Raw genomic sequence first — 18,303 nt, 5'->3', positions numbered from 1 at the left:
AGAAGTCTGTGTGTCATTTGTCATTCTTTAGTGTTGAGTTTTGAATTTTCTATTTGAAGCCATAGTCCTGCAAGATCTGCTATTCCTAATTCTATTATGTCACATTCAAGAGTATCTTTATATACATTACTAATTATGTTATCAAGACATTCATTCTGTCTGGTGGGCTTTTCATTAAGACAATAATAGTTCAATGACTTCAAAGAATGAACCATATAGATAACATTTTTCTTCTTTGCCCTTATATCTATGTTAATATTACTTAAAATTATAATTTTATGTTGTTTACATTTGGACAACTGCAAAATTAGTGTGTTAATTTTTTCCATAAATATTATTTCATCAGATCCTGGAATTCGATACACTGACACAATTACAATTTTTTGTGCATGTATTACCATACCGGCTACTTGCCATTTGTAGACTGATGTTCCCACAGAAGGAGACTAGTCTTTACATTTGTTTTATATGATGTACTGTAAGCAAGCTGTAATGTTAGAACTTACAGAATTCAGTTATTTCCACTTCAAGATACTTTAGTTTATTATTAACATATTGGTTGATTTCATTAGTCTAAGAGGATGTAGTGAACTTCACAATAAAACTGTTTAGCTTTGAGCAGTGACATCATTGGCATTACTTTTTTCAAATTATGACTGTAGTGACAAACTGATATGTAGTGTAGCCCAAGGTCAGGTTAGGTTGGAAGGTGGTTTTGAACTGTCTAAGCCTACAAATTTTATATGATGGCACATTTCATAGTAATACTTACATCACCACAGAAAACACTTATTTTCCCAAAGTTGTCAAATATTTCGAGTATTTAGAAGGGTGGTTTGGAAAGTTCTCAGAATCATCACTAGAGGTCAGCACTAGCACGTGTTGTTCACGTGGTATTCATTGAATTATTGCCTGTAAACGCATGCCACGTCAGAGCTCTTGGAAGAGAGCTGTGGCGGTGGCGTGGCTCTGTTGTTCCCACATAGTGATTTGTGAAGATGGAAAAATAAAATCTTGAGATTCGATCAGTGATTAAGTACTTCGTAAAGAAAGGTATGAAAGCAAAGGACATTCATGCTGATTTCCAGAATACACTGGGGGACTCTGCTCCTTCGTATTCAACTGTTTGCAAGTGGACAAATGAATTTAAATTTGATCGGAAGAGGTTAGATGATGATCTGCGCACTGGTCGGCCAAGATGTGTCACTACTCCAGAAATCATTGCAAAAGTGCACAAAATGGTCATGGAGGATCGCCGATTGAAAGTGCATGAAATTGCTCATGTTTGCCAGATGTCATCTAAAAGGTTATATCACATTTTAACGGAAGAATTAGAAATGAAAAATTATCTGCAAGATGGGAGCCACAACTCTTGATGCTGGATCAAAAACATGTGGCAAGTGCTTCAAATGCTGCCACAATCATAGAAAAATTACACACAAAGAGGTATAAATTATTGCCGCACCCCCCTAATTCACCTGATATGGTTCCATCAGACTTCCATCTCTTCCCAAAAGTGAAAATTTTTCTTTGTGGATGAAGATTCACTTCAAACGAAGGAGTGATAGCCAGAGTTGACAAATATTTTGCAGGCCTGAAGGAAACTCATTTTTGAGATGAGATCAAGGCACTGGAACATCGTTGGACCAAGTACATTAATCTACAAAGAGACTAAACTGAAAAATAATAATAAAAAAAAAGTTTCAGTGATGTCAGTATTTTTTTCTATTTCATACTGAGAACTTTTCAAATCACCCTCGTAGTATGCTTGATTAATAACAGCAGTCCCACAACTTTAATTGTTGTTGTTGTTATTATTATTTGCAAATAAGCCCATTAGTACTCACAAAGTATTTGGACTCATAAAGTGTCAAATTAATGTTTCTAAATCTGCAAATGCTAGGTAATCTATAGATAACTTGCCTCTGCCTAAAGTGATTGGTTGGTCAGTTTTGACAACTGATTTTTGTTTGCACCATTCTTTTAACACTTTCTCAAGGACGCAGTTGAAAAGTAATTGAGGCAGTCCATCTGCTTCTCTTGCTCCCTATTTTATTTTGAAAGGACCTAAGAGTACCCCCATAAATTTAATTTTGGACTCTGTCAGTCAGTGCCTGTTTTATGATTGATCTAGATCTTGTTAATTTAAGGTTTTGAAGAGCGACTCTCAGTAAACTGAGTCACAGATCTTTTTTCATTCAACAAATGTGCAGACTAAATTTTTATTACAAATTCTCCGATGTCTTAGGATTAGCTTTAGGTTCAAGATTTGCTCTTGACACTAGTAAGTGTCATTGTATGACACCAAATCAGTCACGTAGTGCTGCTGAATAATCACTCAATCGATAGCGTCACTTGTCAAAGCTGATGGGTTGTATAGTCATCTTCACTATGTTCAGCTGCATTTAAACAACTGAGAACTTTAGCAATAATGTTTTATCAAATATGTCATATCATAATGGCAGGTGTTCTTTCCTTAAGGAATTGTCAATAGAGACCGCGGAAAAGGAAAGAGAATGAACCAGACATAAAATTCCCTTTATTTCCTAAACGTGTATTGATATGAAAAGTTACACATCGAAGTAAATAAAAAAAATTAGTGTTAAAACACGAATTCACTTACTTGAACAATGTAGTTTAACAGGCGGAAGGCGTAATTCCTTGGCAATGTCTGTGTTCTTCAGCTTCAGAGCTTCATCCAACTGAAATAATAATTATCCATTTCAATCTGCAGCATTTCTGAGTTAATATAATTCTTTTGCCATAATAGTAATCCAAATTTTAAAATTATAGACATGAAGTATGTCACACCATACTAAAAAGGCAACCAGTCATATTCTGCACAATCATTTTAAAGAATCGAAGTAAGAGTCGGCACAAAGCACAGGAGTTCTCATTACTAGTTAGAAACGTATTCCATAAAGCACAAATATTAACTCGACTTTAACAGGTATCTATGTTGCACTGGTGTCTTCTTTTGACAAACTGTGGCAAAGTGGATTTCTACAGGCAGCATTTCATCTGTGTACGGTCTGAGGCAACACCCTTTGTATGTCCATTGGCACCATATCACTTAAGTCTTAATGAACTTTAGGAAGTACAAAAAAAAGGCAGAAGAATTTTACTGCAATCTACCAGAAATACTAATGTCTAGAATTACCAACAGCATTTTTCAGGAACAATCTCTCTTTCACAGTGCTGATTCTCTTTGGCAGCAGTGTTTCAGCCAGATACGAAAGTGGCAAGTGAATTCAACCTGGGAGGTGATTTCTGGGATAGATATCATCATTTCGATGAGCATTATCAGTGAGGATCGTAGTGCAAAAGATACATTGAAAATGTTACGTTAATGAAGTGGGTTTCTTTTTGTTGAAGTAATGAATATTGTGTTCTAGTATTACTAACACTTAACTTTGTCAATGGTGCAACTACCTCTAGAGAAGGGATGCTCAATCTTTTTAGACTTGAGATCTACTACATGTCTTCAGTCCATTTAGAGATCTACTGACTTAATCATACAGGTTTAAGCACAAAATAATACTGTAGCCAAAATTAACCACTTTAATTACACAAAATAATAAAAGATAATTTTCTCTCTATTAAAAGTTGCATACATACTACTAAATTTTCAACATATTACACATGTGAAAAAAACTAAAATGTGCACTATCAAATGTTGACAAAATCTGAGTGAGATACTTGGTTTTGCCTATCATTATCAAGTTTGTAATAAACTGGCGAAAAATTTATCAGAGCCTAACTAGTACAGTCAAAGAGGACACCTAGATTTCACTATGTTCATCATTGTGTCACAGAGAGATGCTGATCCGAAAAATGAATCCAAAAAAGTGATCAAACATATGCTATCACTCTTACAATGTTAGAGTAGGTTTTTACACTCCCTAATTTCCACGAGTAATCTTCACTGTATTCTGACTTTAAAGGAATGTCACATTTAAATAGAATTATTTCGTCTGTATGTTCAGTCTCTCTACAAGAGAAAATTTTTACTTGAAATATCTTAAAAATCCTTCTTCTTTTCTTTCTTTTTGGAAAACTGGACAGGTTCCATTGCCTTGAAATCTGAAAATCGGGTTTCAACAACTGTTTTCCATGCTGTCAGGATACAGTTTTTTGATCCAAAGGTTTTTCTTGATCAGACAGCATCTGAAGAAAGAGTTTCACATTTAATTTCTGTAACTGTCAAACACTTTGCAGAAGACTTAAAGAGTACTGATGGTTTGGCTTTTTTCCTTTAAGGTCTTTGTTCAACTGCCTTATCAGTTACACATGCCAAGACCTAACCAGCTCAAATCATACGGTTGCAAGTACTCTTCCTCTCTTTCAAACACAAAAGGCCTTATCACAGGCAGAAGTTCTCTAAATTATCCCTCCACTCAGCCATCTAACTTCAGTGTGTGATAGCAGCTCTTCATACTGGCTATCTAATTCTTCTAATAGCACTTTAAATTTTCTTCTCTGTGGTGATTGTGAGCGAACTGAATTCTCAATTTTTGTGCCAACATTAATACGTAATTTTCAAAACACGTCCACTAAGTACTTGCTGACGCATGAAACAATGATACTTAAAGAAAGGCATATACACAAGACACACTGTCTGTAGTAATACATACACATTTTTGAACTGGCAAATCATACTCAGAAATGAAAGCTTTTTTAAAAATCTTCTGCTCTTGCAGTGTTTTTAAAGATGAAAACTGTAAGTAAGTCGTCTTTTACAGTGATATCTGACCACATCAGTCTCACAAAAATTCGAACTTTATATGAAATACTCCATCTTGATATTATCTATGATTCTTTTTTTTTTTTTTTATGTGGAATACAAGGACCCACTAGCTGCCAGAAAGCACTCCTTATCAAATATGCCACCACCTAATGGTTTTCCATGTTTCATCAGTACTTCTGATACACAAAATGATGCTATGTTTGATGAAAGAGACATTACAAAAAACATCAGCTGTGATTGTATATTACTTTTACAATTAGAAAGTTTCGTCCTCCTCGACTCACTACCAACAGCTGCTTCTGACTCAAGTCAACTGTCCTAAAATCGCATTCAATATATTCCTTTTTAGGTATGGCTAAAGTAGCATTACATATCAAACATATACACTTATCTTCATGTATTGTAACAAAAAACGTCTCTCTCGTCTCACCATGGAAGTGTTATGTTTTCCTGTGTTTAGCTGCACTCACTTTTCACAAACATATTACTAAGCGAGGAGTACACCATGGTGACGAAAGTAGTGGGATACCTCCCAATATTGTGTTGGACCTCCTTTTGTCTGGTGCAGTGCAGCAACTTGATGTGGCAAGGAATCAATAAGTAACTGGAAGTCCACTGCAGGATTTTGTGCACAAACTGAAAATGTTCACTGGGATTCATGTCTGGTGATGTTCACTGGGATTCATGTCTGGTGATCCAGATAGACAAACTATATGCTTGAATTGTCCAGAATGTTCTTCAAAGCAATCGCCAACAACTGTGGCCCAGTAACATGGTGGACTGTCATACATAAAAATTCCATTGTTGTTTGGGGAACATGAAGTCCATGAATGACTGCAAATGGTCTCCAAGTAGCCAAACATAACCATTTGCAGTCAATTATTGGTTAAGTTAGACCAAAGGACACAGTCCATTCCATTTAAACAGAGCCCACACCATTAGGGAGCCACCACAAGCTTGCACTGTGCCTTGTTGGCAACTTGGGTCCATGGCTTTGTGGGGTCTGTGCCACACACTAACCCCACCATCAGCTCTCACGAACTGAAATCGGGACTCATCTTATCAGGTAACAGTTTTCCAGTCATCTAGTGTCCAACTGATATGGCCACAAGTGCAGGAGAGGTGCTACTGGTGATGACTTACTGTTAGTAAAGGCACTCTTGACAGTTCTCTGCTACCATAGCCCACTAATGCCAAATTTCGCCTCAATGTCCTATTGGATATGTTCATCGTATGTCCCACATTGATTTCTGCTGGTATATGAAGCAGTGTTGCTTGCGTGTTAGCATTGACAACTCTACACAAATGCCACTATTCTCGGTCATTAAGTGAAGGCCATTGGCCACTGCATTGTCCACGGTGACAGGAGACAGGTAGTGCATGTAGTGTAGTATTCTCAGGACACTCTGGACACTGTGAATCTCTGAATATTGAATATCGCAACAATTTCCAAAATGGAATTACGCATGCGGCCAGCTCCAACTGCAATTCCATATTCAAAGTCTGCTAATTCCCACCATGTTGCCATAATCATACCAGAAACATTTTCACATGAATCAACTGCAAACAAAAGACAGCTCTTCCAACACACTGCCCTTTAATACCTTGCTTACCCGATACTACAGCCATCTTTAGATGTGCATACCACTATCCCATGACTTTCGCCACCTCCAGGTATAACTTGCCTACTGATTGGTAGCATTTGGCCGCAGTCGGGAGATGTTTGTTGCCAACTGTACAGTATACTAGGCTCTCGCCTTCACTACACTGTTGCTTATCTCCGCTGTGTCGCTGTGGTGTACATTCCTGCAATATGTTGATCGTGATTGTTTAAAAAATGAGAGATATGGCTGTAGTTTGACTTCTCAATACTAACAGCAATCTCAGTATAAATAACACGAAGTATTTAACTGATTATTAGCTCCATAGTGCACATTGCTGTTTCATGGAAGCTCGGAAACAGACATTTGTGTTGCCTATTGGAGGCAGAGATTGCTTCAAATAAGTTTTATTTATATAAACGTATGTGTAAATAGGATGAAATTCACTGCTAACTGACCACTCATTATATTTGTACATAACTTGCTTCTGTCATTTACGCAGTTGAACATTTTGTGACATTTCAACTTGAACTTATACCTGTGAACTGGTGTACTCACTCTCCTTTCTGAATGAGCTGAGTCCACTTGCACCTGACAACACACTCCAGTGACAAATGAGCTGTGGAAGAGACTCATGAGCCGAGTCTACTGGCACCGGTAGATGATGAGTTTGGAAATGTCACAGGACTCACTGGCAAGTTTAAAGTGGGTATATGGAGCGCATTTCTGATCTCTACTCTTAAGGTATACATTTTAGAACCTATATTTACTGTTTCTTTTTGGTTTTATTTATACTGTCTGTTTCCAAAACATGGAAAGCAAAAATTTGCAGTAGAAGAGATACATTTTACAGTATCAAAGAGTTCTTAAGATATGCAATTTGGAGCCATGTTTACTATACTTTTTCACTTTCAATGATTGCTCCTGTCACATCGCTGAATACTGACCATTCCTCCTGAGACACTCTGTATTAGGAAGTGACAAAGTTGACTGTTTGGTTGAGAGTTGGTGAAGCCAACAAATGCTATCCAAATGGCAGACACTGGCCACAACTGATACATTATATTACACCCTTCACTACTTCCTTTCATGTGAAATCATTACATAGTTGCAATACAAGCTACAATTACAAAACAAATTATAGAAACACAGGTGGCTGGACTTTACATTTCATTCAGTTCCAGGTTATTCTACGAGTCTGGCAAAGCAACATTCTCCATTAACATGGTCACTGACTTCTGCCCCTTGAACAAATTATTCATAGCAGAACAAAATTCAAATTATTTCGCACTAGTGTTTATAAAGGTTCACTTTCCTGATGTTTTTGTTTCGATAGCACGCTTAACCCGAGAAAAGGCAGTTAACTCTGAAAAAAATTTAATTACAATTTTTTCTTCATTACTACGGTCAAAAATGCAGTCCAGTTACCTCTGCCAAAATATACTAGTTCATTTATATTACATTTTACTCAGTTGAGCTAATGTACAAGGATTATTACTTTTCTGATAAGCTTTCCCACAAAAAACAGTTACTTATAGTTTACAGTTAAAATGAAGTATGTGTAAGGCATCATGGAGATTTCCCTCTCAATATCTTTGGCCTGTGCAGCAAGTGTAACAGTGACCCTGCAGCACTCTTACGCCTCATGCAAAATCAAAAACCAGAGTTTGCAGTATCACCCATCTGCTTCAACCGGTGACGTAATTGTTTTATGCAATGCAACATCACGGTGGCCAGTGTATTTGAAATTTATCATGGTTACCGAGGATGTACTAGAGTAAGTGGTGGCATTCTCTAGTGTTTCTAAGTTGTTTGTGAGTCACTGGACTGACTTAGTGCTGTTTGTAAGAATAACATTGAAAGTGTTTGTAATGACTTTGTACCACATTATTTTGATGTTGACTGTTAAGGGCAACAGATCTGTTTTCAGGTTTGGAATTATTAGTGTTGTGTGTTGTTTGTAGTTGGAAACATAATTTTGTTAGTTATGGATATGACAATGGATTTCACGAGTAGGTCATTGCATGCTGCAGTGGGGGATGACATGCTGACCACGATTACATTCCTACAGTTGCGCAATCTAATTGCCAAGTACGTAAAGTGTGAAGTTTGTGGAGAACATGTGGGATTGACCAAAGTTGCTGAATCTCAGACCAGGGACCAGAGCATGTGCTGTTGTCAGAAGGAAAATGTATGGGGTTCGATCTGGAAGGGTTCCAGTTTTGAAAAATCTAGGCCAGTCATTAGATTTTGTTGTTGACTTACTATTTTTGCTATTGCTTAAGTTTGTTTTTATTTTGAGGGTGTGAATGGTGTTATTTTTTTAATTTTATTTGAGTGTTGTGTTTAGAATTGTTATTTACTTGGGAGGGTGGGGGTTTTAGGAAGGGAAGGGGGTTGGGTTTGAGAGGAATAGAAGACTTGGTTTTTATTTTGTTTCCCAGTGTGTGTGTGTGTGTGTGTGTGTGTGTGTGTGTGAGCTGAATTTGGTTGTTGGTATGGTTTTCTTCGTCTTTCTCTTCCTCTAGTATCAAGGACGGTAAGTGTATTTGTGGGCATAATAGCGTGTTTCTTGTCTTTCAAAACTGGTGTTGATGCAATCTTTTTTTGAATTTTTTGATTGTGTTGTTAGTAGAAGATAATGATGTTGAATTGTGATTGGTAGATAACATGGAGTTTCTTTGACTACATTCGTGAGTTGAAGTTTTTGATATTACGTATATGAGTGAGTTTCGGTGCTGGGGTACCACCTACTTCAATTCAGGTCAAGCTAAGTGCTCAACACCAGATTTGTTGAGCAGTGTGTAGTTTTGTGGTAGCTTAGATTTCGCTTCAGCTATATATGTCAAGTAAAATTTCCAATACAGCTTTTTCTAGGTTTTGCTTTGAGGTTTCATTGAATGTATTTTGTTTGTTTGATTTTTGCATAGCTATTTGTTTTGGTATGTCCTCATTATTAGGATTGACGTACATTTAGTTTGTCCCACCCAAAACCCCATAATTCCGGTGGCTGTCCCATTAGTTTCATGTTATTTCTGCAATTTTTTTGTTGTTGTATATGTCTATTACCCACCTACACACAATACCCAAATAAAAAAGTAAAAACAAGAAATATTATTCACAACTTTGAAATAATAAAACAAACCACGAGCAACAGCAAAAACAGTATGTTATTACTACAGTCTCCCTAATGGCCAGCTTATAATTCTCAAACCAGGAGCCCCTCTAAATAGAATGCCATACTTACCACCGACAATGCCACAAACACTGGTCCCTGATCCGAAGTGCTGGAACTTTGGTCAGTCCCACACCTTCTCCGTGAACTTAACACTTCACATACTCTGCAATTAGATCTGTTTAGTGTGTGCAGTCACAGTTACCACACTGTATAAGAATGAAGTAGCTGTCACTTTGACAATGTCACAGTTTAAAGCTGACAGTTGGTACCACAATCTGCAGTTATCCCTTATGTCCTTCCCCCATCTTGGTTACAGATAAAAGTTCTTTTAACAGTGAGAGCATTCATCCGAGTTTGACAGGGAAGAGCAAACAGCTCACAAATGTCTTTTATAAAATCGATAAACTACCAAAAGTTTTGTAGAGTCTTCAACTAAACGTAGACCTCAATTCTGTATGTATCAAAACAATTGCCTGATAGCTCTGTTACAGTACCATTTCATTCTGCAGTGGTAGTTAAATAGGCCTGTTTAGCAAATATTACACTTTTTGGAAATTAAGACGTGTTATTTCGCTCTATGACCTCTGTGTGACTCATTAAGTAACCTTAAATGTTATACAACACCCATCAACTCTCAAAAGTTACTTAAAACAACCACTGTCTTTAGGTTTTCAACAAAGACTTTATTCACTACATGGCACTGTACTGTTGTGTGTAAGCATAATTACGGGTTAACCCCCCCCCCCCCCCCACCACACACACACACACACACACACACACACACACACACACACACACACACACACACACAGAGAGAGAGAGAGAGAGAGAGAGAGAGAGAGAGAGAGAGAGAGAGAACCGCAGTGGAGGGCTGCCTCCACAAGTATACTGTCCACAGGGCTGGTCCGGAAAGCTCCAGTGGCAAGTCGGATCCCATTGTGAAGGATTGGGTCCAGCACCCACAACGCAGAAGGGGATGCTGAACCATAAGCCAGGCTCCCATAATCCAGGCGGGACTGGATTAACGCCTGGTAGAGCCGTAAGAGGGTAGATCGGTCGGCACCCCAGTGGGTGTGGTTCAAGCATCGCAGACCATTAAGATGCCGCCAACACATCTGTTTAAGCTGCCGAATATGTGGGAGCCTGTCAACCAGGCATCAAAAACCACACCCAAAAACCGATGTGTCTCCATCACAGCAAGAAGTTCGCTGGCAAGATAAAGCCACGGCTCAGAGTGAACTGTGTGTCGCCGGCAGAAATGCATAACGCAGGTCTTGGCAGCCGAAAACTGGAAGCCATGTGCCACAGCCCAAGATTGCGCCTTGCAGATAGCGCCCTGCAGCTGACGTTCAGCAGCTGTTAGACCAATGGAGCTATAGTAGAGGCAGAAGTCGTCAGCATACAAGGAAGCTGAGACAGACATTCCCACCGCCGCAGTGAGCCTGTTAATTGCAGTTAAAAACAGGCAGACACTTTAGACAGATCCCTGTGGTACCTGTTCTCCTGAGCTCTTGGGGAACTATGGGAGGCCGTAACTTGCACGCGGAAGGTACGGCGCGACAAAGTTTCATATGAAAATCGGCAGCGGACCCCATTGACCCCAACCATGATGCGTAGAGAGGATGTGATGGCACCATGTCATATCATACGCCTTCCGCATGTCAAAAAAGACAGCGACGAGGTGCTGACGGCAGGCAAAGGCCATACGGATGGCTGACTCCAGGCCCACCAGATTGTCGGCGGCAGAGCAGCCTTTACGGAACCCACCCCGAGACAGAGCCAGAAAGCCCCGAGACTCGAGTGCCCAACCAAACCGCCGGCTCACCATGCGTTCGAGCAACTTGCAAAGAACGTTGGTGAGGCTAATCGGGTGGAAGCTGGCCACCGCCAATGGGTTCTTGCCAGGTTTCAAAACGGGGATAACAATGCCTTCCCGCCATTGCGACGGAAACTCACCCTTGACCAGTTGTAAAGGTCGAGGAGGTGTCACTGGCAGTCCACTGAGAGGTGTTTCAGCATCTGACAGTGGATGCGATCTGGCCCCGGAGCTGTATCAGGGCAAGCGGCTAGGGCACTGTAGAATTCCCACTCACTGAATGGAACATTGTAGGATTCAGGTTGGCGAGTGTGAAATGAAAGGCTCCAACGTTCCAACCACTCTTTAATGGAGCGGAAGGCCAGTGGGTAATTCACAGAAGCGTTACTGAGAGCAAAATGGTCTGCTAAGCGGTTTGCAATTATGTCTGAGTCAGTACAAACTGCTCCATTCACGCAAAGCGCAGGGATGCTGACAGGGGTCTTCTAACAGCCGTGTACCGCAAGTCTCTAGAGGAACGGAGGGTTCCAAATGATTGGAAAAGAGCACAGGTAGTCCCAGTCTTCAAGAAGGGTCGTCGAGCAGATGCGCAAAACTATAGACCTATATCTCTGACATCAATCTGTTGTAGAATTTTAGAACATATTTTTTGCTCGAGTATCATGTCGTTTTTGGAAACCCAGAATCTACTATGTAGGAATCAACATGGATTCCGGAAACAGCGATCGTGTGAGACCCAACTTGCTTTATTTGTTCATGAGACCCAGAAAATATTAGATACAGGCTCCCAGGTAGATGCTATTTTTCTTGACTTCCGGAAGGCGTTCAATACAGTTCCGCACTGTCGCCTGATAAACAAAGTAAGAGCCTACGGAATATCAGACCAGCTGTGTGGCTGGATTGAAGAGTTTTTAGCAAACAGAACACAGCATGTTGTTATCAATGGAAAGACGTCTACAGACGTTAAAGTAACCTCTGGCGTGCCACAGGTGAGTGTTATGGGACCATTGCTTTTCACAATATATATAAATGACCTAGTAGATAGTGTCGGAAGTTCCATGCGGCTTTTCGCGGATGATGCTGTAGTATACAGAGAAGTTGCAGCATTAGAAAATTGTAGCGAAATGCAGGAAGATCTGCAGCGGATAGGCACTTGGTGCAGGGAGTGGCAACTGTCCCTGAACATAGACAAATGTAATGTATTGCGAATACATAGAAAGAAGGATCCTTTATTGTATGATTATATGATAGCGGAACAAACACTGGTAGCAGTTACTTCTGTAAAATATCTGGGAGTATGCATGCGGAACGATTTGGAGTGGAATGATCATATAAAATTAATTGTTGGTAAGGCGGGTACCAGGTTGAGATTCATTGGGAGAGTGCTTAGAAAATGTAGTCCATCAACAAAGGAGGTGGCTTACAAAACACTCGTTCGACCTATACTTGAGTATTGCTCATCAGTGTGGGAAACTTACCAGATCGGGTTGACGGAGGAGATAGAGAAGATCCAAAGAAGAGCGGCGCGTTTCGTCACAGGGTTATTTGGTAACTGTGATAGCGTTACGGAGATGTTTAATAAACTCAAGTGGCAGACCCTGCAAGAGAGGCGCTCTGCATCGCGGTGTAGCTTGCTCGCCAGGTTTCGAGAGGGTGCGTTTCTGGATGAGGTATCGAATATATTGCTTCCCCCTACTTATACCTCCCGAGGAGATCACGAATGTAAAATTAGAGAGATTAGAGCGCGCACGGAGGCTTTCAGACAGTCGTTCTTCCCACGAACCATACGCGACTGGAACAGGAAAGGGAGGTAATGACAGTGGCACGTGAAGTGCCCTCCGCCACACACCGTTGGGTGGCTTGCGGAGTATAAATGTTGATGTAGATAGCCATAGAGGCGCCTAATCTTGGCCTAAACCTGCAATGGAGAGATATGGAGGCCAATGGTGGAGACACACCATTCCCAGTACTCCTGCTTGTGTTGGCGAATGATGCGGCGGGCCCACACACAGAGCCTTTTAAAGGCAATGAGGTTGTCTAAGGAGGGATGCCGCTTGTGACTCTGGAGCACCCACCTGCAATCTTTAATCACCTCGGCAATGGCAGACAACCACCAAGGCACAGTCCTCCACTGAGGGGACCCAGAAGAACAGGGAATGGCAGATTCTGCGGCAGTAACAATGCCGGTGGTGACCGAGTGAACCACCGCATCAATGGCTGCATTAGAAAGAGGCTCAATAGTGGCAATGGAGGAGAACAAGTCCCAGTCAGCCTTATTCATAGTCCATCTGCAAGGGCGCCCAGAAGAGTGACGCTGTGGCAGTGACAGAACGATCAGAAAGTGGTCACTACCACACAGTTCGTCATGCACACTCCATTGGGCAGACAGTAAGAGGCTAGGGCTGCAGATCGAAAGGTCGATGGCGGAGTACGTGCCATGCGCCACACTGAAATGTGTGAAGGCACCATCGTTTAAAAGGGACAGGTCGAGTTGTGTCAATACATTCTCAACGGTGGCACTTCGACCTGTTGCCACCGACCCACCCCACAGAGTGTTATGGGCGTTGAAGTCGCCCAGTAACAGGAAAGGTGGCGGCAGTTGGGCTATCAGCGCAGCCAGGACATGCTGTGGGATATCACCATCCGGTGGAAGATACAGACTGCAGACAGTAACAGCCTGTGGCATCCACACCCGAACAGCGACAGCCTCTGAAGGTGTTTGTAGAGGGACAGACTCGCTGTGAAGAGAGAAGGACACAGATGCAGACACCACCAGATACCCTTTCATAAGCTGCCCAATTCTTATAATAACCCCGATAGCCACGGAGGGCGGGGGTTCGCATAGCTGGAAACCAAGTTTCTTGAAGAGCAATGCAGAAGAAAGGGTGAAGGCTGAGAAGTTGTCGGAGCTAGGCAAGATGGTGGAAGAAATTGCCGCATTTCCACTGGAGGATGACATTGTCCATGGCTGAGAAAGGCGTGACACCACTGTGTCACCTGCTACCACCAATTTAGTACCCGTGCGAGTGACATCCATTGCGTCCGAGGATCCGGCGAGATCTAGGTCCTCAGCGGACACCAGAATCTCTACATCATCCTCAGAGCTTGTGGGAAGTGGTGGAGTGGGGTGCCACTGCAGGTTCCTTGGTCTTATGGGTCCTCAATTTCACTTTCTTGCACTGTTCCCTTGGTTGCCCTCACTGGGAGGGCTTCTTGGAGTCAGTCTCTGGGACAGAAGACGATTGCGAAGCCCTGCGACCAGCGATCTGTGGCTTCTTCAGCCACTGGTGGGTGTCTGCTGTGAGGAACCTGGGAAGGGAGTGACCCAAGGGATCCCTTCCTAGCAAGAGAAGCCGAAGAAGACTTACGCTTCTCCAGCCTGGAAGTGTGGACCGGTGTCCCCAGTGGCTGAGGTGGTGCTGCTCCCGAGGGAGGTGATGCAGGAACAACAGGGAGGGAAAAGCCCCCCCACCATCTAGGGGGCAGGAGTCGTCCGTCGACTCAGAGCTGACTGCAAGTGTTGTAGCTGATGGAACTGTAGCAGGAGTGACAGTGGCGGCATAAGAAAACGTCATGCGCACGGGATGAAGCCGTTCAAATTTCCGCTTAGCCTCAGTGTAGGTCAGTCGGTCCAGGGTCTTTTATTCCATTATTTTCCTTTCCTTCTGCAGAATCGGACAGTCCAGCGAGCAAGGGGGATGAGAGGCGGGGCACATGGAGTATCAGGATGGGAAGGACGACCACAATCAAGACACGAGGCTGGAAGCACAGCAGTGCTGGAACCTCACCCAAGAGATGGAAAACGGGCGGGACAGCATTGCAAAGACAACAAAGCCGGCTAAAGCTCTCAACGCACGACAGATACAGTGCACCATGTAAGGCACCCTTCCCCAATTGGCTCACTCTTTGGAAGAATTTAGAAAGATGGAGGTCAAACCTGAGATGGGACCATCACATAAACCCAAAACTTTTGGGTCTCCTTTTAGTCGCCTCTTACGACAGGCAGGAATACCGTGGGCCTATTCTAACCCCCGAACCCGCAGGGGGGGGGGGGGGGGGGGGGGGGCGTTTTGGTTGGCCTATCTGTATTGCTGAGGCACACAACCCTCCCCACCAACAATAAGGTCCATAGGGTACTCTAGGCTTATGTATAATATATTTACAATCAATTACAACTACTGCCAATTGCACCCATTAATAATTATGAAAAATCACACACAATTATTGAAATCATAAATGTGAGTAGATTCTAATTATTTGCTAGCACTTTTTACAGACGTAGCCTGCATTGGGTGCTTCTGTCAATTTAAGTGTAAGTTTGGCATGCTCCATATCCCTGAAGGCCGTGCGCCATGATAGAATTTATTCAGCACAAGGTGTGTATGAGGAAAAACCTTGTTGAATAATTAGTCCAGCGCTTTTCTGGGTAAAAGCTACATACCAGAACACCCTTGTGTGTATGGAACAGACATGAACAGTAGGCTGTAATACCAGCCAATTTGTTAACACAACCTTCATTTGGTTTTCACGTTCACTGGCTTCACCAATGCACAACCAGTTTGTCACCTATCACCTACACCTTTGGCTATGCTACAAGAAGTTGGAAGGGTTTGGAACACGTGATGCACATTCTTCTGAAAATGAGCCAATGTGACCAGTGACAAATATAGTTAGTCTTTCTCCTAGTAGCACTGTCACTAGACTCCGCAGGAACAATGTCCTCAACATTTAACTTTAGTGCAGCCAGAGACCTAGGCTGGGTAGGATTACTGACCATTTGTAGTTAAATGTATATTGTATTTAAATTAAATGTGTCATACTACAGGACTCTACAGATGGTGGTTTACAATAAAATATACAACTACAAAAGCTTCACTGAACGTTATTCGTGTATTGAAATTTGTTAGGATGAAAAAACTAACTTGCTGTCCTCTACTATGGCACACTCTATGCACCCCCATACTTTATCAGGAATGTATTTTTCAATAACAATAACTTCTCATTCACTTTAGTTCCACAGACTCCTCAGGATGTGGAACAAGTCAAAGTGTACACTAACATTACATATGGTGCATAAAATTCAATTTTTACTTACAGTTTTCCCCTTGACCCATTCCGTTGCCAACGAGCTAGAAGCAATTGCTGAGCCGCAGCCAAATGTTTTAAATTTGGCGTCTATAATTTTTCCGTTATCGTCCACTTTTATCTGAAGTTTCATCACATCACCGCACGCCGGAGCACCAACCAACCCGGTCCCAACTCTGCTGTCATTCTTGTCCAGTGATCCCACATTTCTTGGGTTTTCGTAGTGATCCAATACCTGTCAAAACCAATGATACACAATAGTCTAGTTCCGATTTTCATTTCTTAGAAAGCTCGTATTGCGCAGTAGGCCTAAATATCTTACTTTTTCATGATAATACAATGCTGGGGTACTTGTGCACCGCACTTTCAGGAGAGACGGCCGCAAAGTTTTTGAAAGCCCTCTGATCAACGACATACTGCACAACTATCGTTGCGCTTCTATTGCACAAAAATTTTCTACTGTTGCACCACGAGAACTGCGTACTTCTCAGCTGCTGCAGAACAGACTAAACATCAATACAGTACCAGAGATAAAATTATTTCGTTTTTTAGTCAATAATACCGCTGCCTTCTATATCACGAATACTAGCACTACAGCACCAGACCGATAGCAGCGATTGCTGTCGCTCAACAGAATCTAATGGAAGTACTCATATACTCTGTGACGCTTTAATTACGCTCATTTTATTTTCGTAACGGCATCGTGGGTTTGAGAAGAAAATGAGTTTTTGTTGATAAACGTTTATTTTCACTCTCCATGGTTCACGTTCAAAAGAACGCTAACAGTAATCAATAAGCAGAAAAACTTTTATGTTATGTACTGTAGTGGCCCAGTGGTTTAATACCACCTTCAACAATGGAACATTCTCTATCTAATGACAAAGAAGAGGAACTACGGAAGAAATTCTATAGCCAAGTAATTTATTTACGACTCGATACCCGAATGCAACTTCATTATGGCTCTGGAGGATTTCAGTGCAGGGCATAAAACAAGAAATAATTTGTACGCCAATGATAGAGAACGTTAGGCAACACGAGATTAGAAGTGACAATGACATCTGGCTAATAAATTTGCAATAGGTAACAACCTACAGCTCTCCAGCGCCAACATCACTATACGAACATGCGTAAGTGAAACTGGAAGTCTCCTAATGGGTATATTGTCAAATATGTAGCTTAACATTGCTATTCAGAGCTGTTTCCTGAGTAGCAGCACTAATGTCAGAAGTTACGTATCTGAGGACGATGATACATGCACTTTTTCCCAGCTAGCACTCAAGCTTATTTCAAGGTGGATATTGAGTTTAGGTTCAGTTGAAAATTCAAGATTGAAAAATCAACCTGTTACACAGCTTGTTTCAAGGTGGGTATTGAGTTTAGGTTCAGTTGAAAATTCAAGATTGAAAAATCAACATGTTACACAGTTTACATCAAGGTGTAAAAATGTAGCTTGAATTAAAATAATTTTCCCAAGCTTGAAATAAACTGTAATTTCCCTGGAAGGCTGTACAGCAGATGCGCGCGCAGCATAGCTTCCATAGACGTCCACGGGAAGCGCCACAAGCGTTTATAAGCCGTGACGTAAGGGTGTTGTGTGTGACGTCATGACGGCGCGGAGTTTGGTTTGAGTGTGGCTGTCTCCAGTTCTGTTTTATGTTATTTTATTTGGTTTTCTGAGCCTTGCTATGTTTACGGCCATTTTACCTTTGTGACGCGCGTTAATGGTTGTGGTTTGTTGACAAGTTTGTTTTATACTAGAAAACAGTTCGGTACGTTAATGTTACAAATGTTAAATATTACGTAACGTAAAGTTACATTTACGGCCATTTTACTTTTGTGACGCGCGTTAATGGTTGTGGTTTGTTGACACGTTTGT

At 41.5% G+C, this 18,303-nt stretch overlaps 1 protein-coding gene across 1 annotated transcript in view; it reads right to left on the bottom strand.

The window, feature by feature from the left end:
- LOC126195313 (iron-sulfur cluster assembly scaffold protein IscU) overlaps positions 1-16,956 on the bottom strand; it is a 40,295-nt gene extending 23,339 nt beyond the window's left edge. The window contains exons 1-3 of the mRNA XM_049933872.1: positions 16,750-16,956; positions 16,438-16,662; positions 2,624-2,702 (exon numbers count right to left, since the gene is read on the bottom strand). Coding sequence (XP_049789829.1) covers positions 2,624-2,702; positions 16,438-16,662; positions 16,750-16,842 — 397 coding nt within the window. The 5' untranslated portion in view covers positions 16,843-16,956. The remainder of the gene's footprint in view (positions 1-2,623; positions 2,703-16,437; positions 16,663-16,749) is intronic.
- Positions 16,957-18,303: the final 1,347 nt, after the last annotated feature.

This window comes from Schistocerca nitens, chromosome 7 (genome assembly GCF_023898315.1).
Source record: "Schistocerca nitens isolate TAMUIC-IGC-003100 chromosome 7, iqSchNite1.1, whole genome shotgun sequence".
NCBI classification, from domain to species: Eukaryota; Metazoa; Arthropoda; class Insecta; order Orthoptera; family Acrididae; genus Schistocerca; species Schistocerca nitens.
This window is presented reverse-complemented; position numbering and strand designations above follow the sequence as displayed.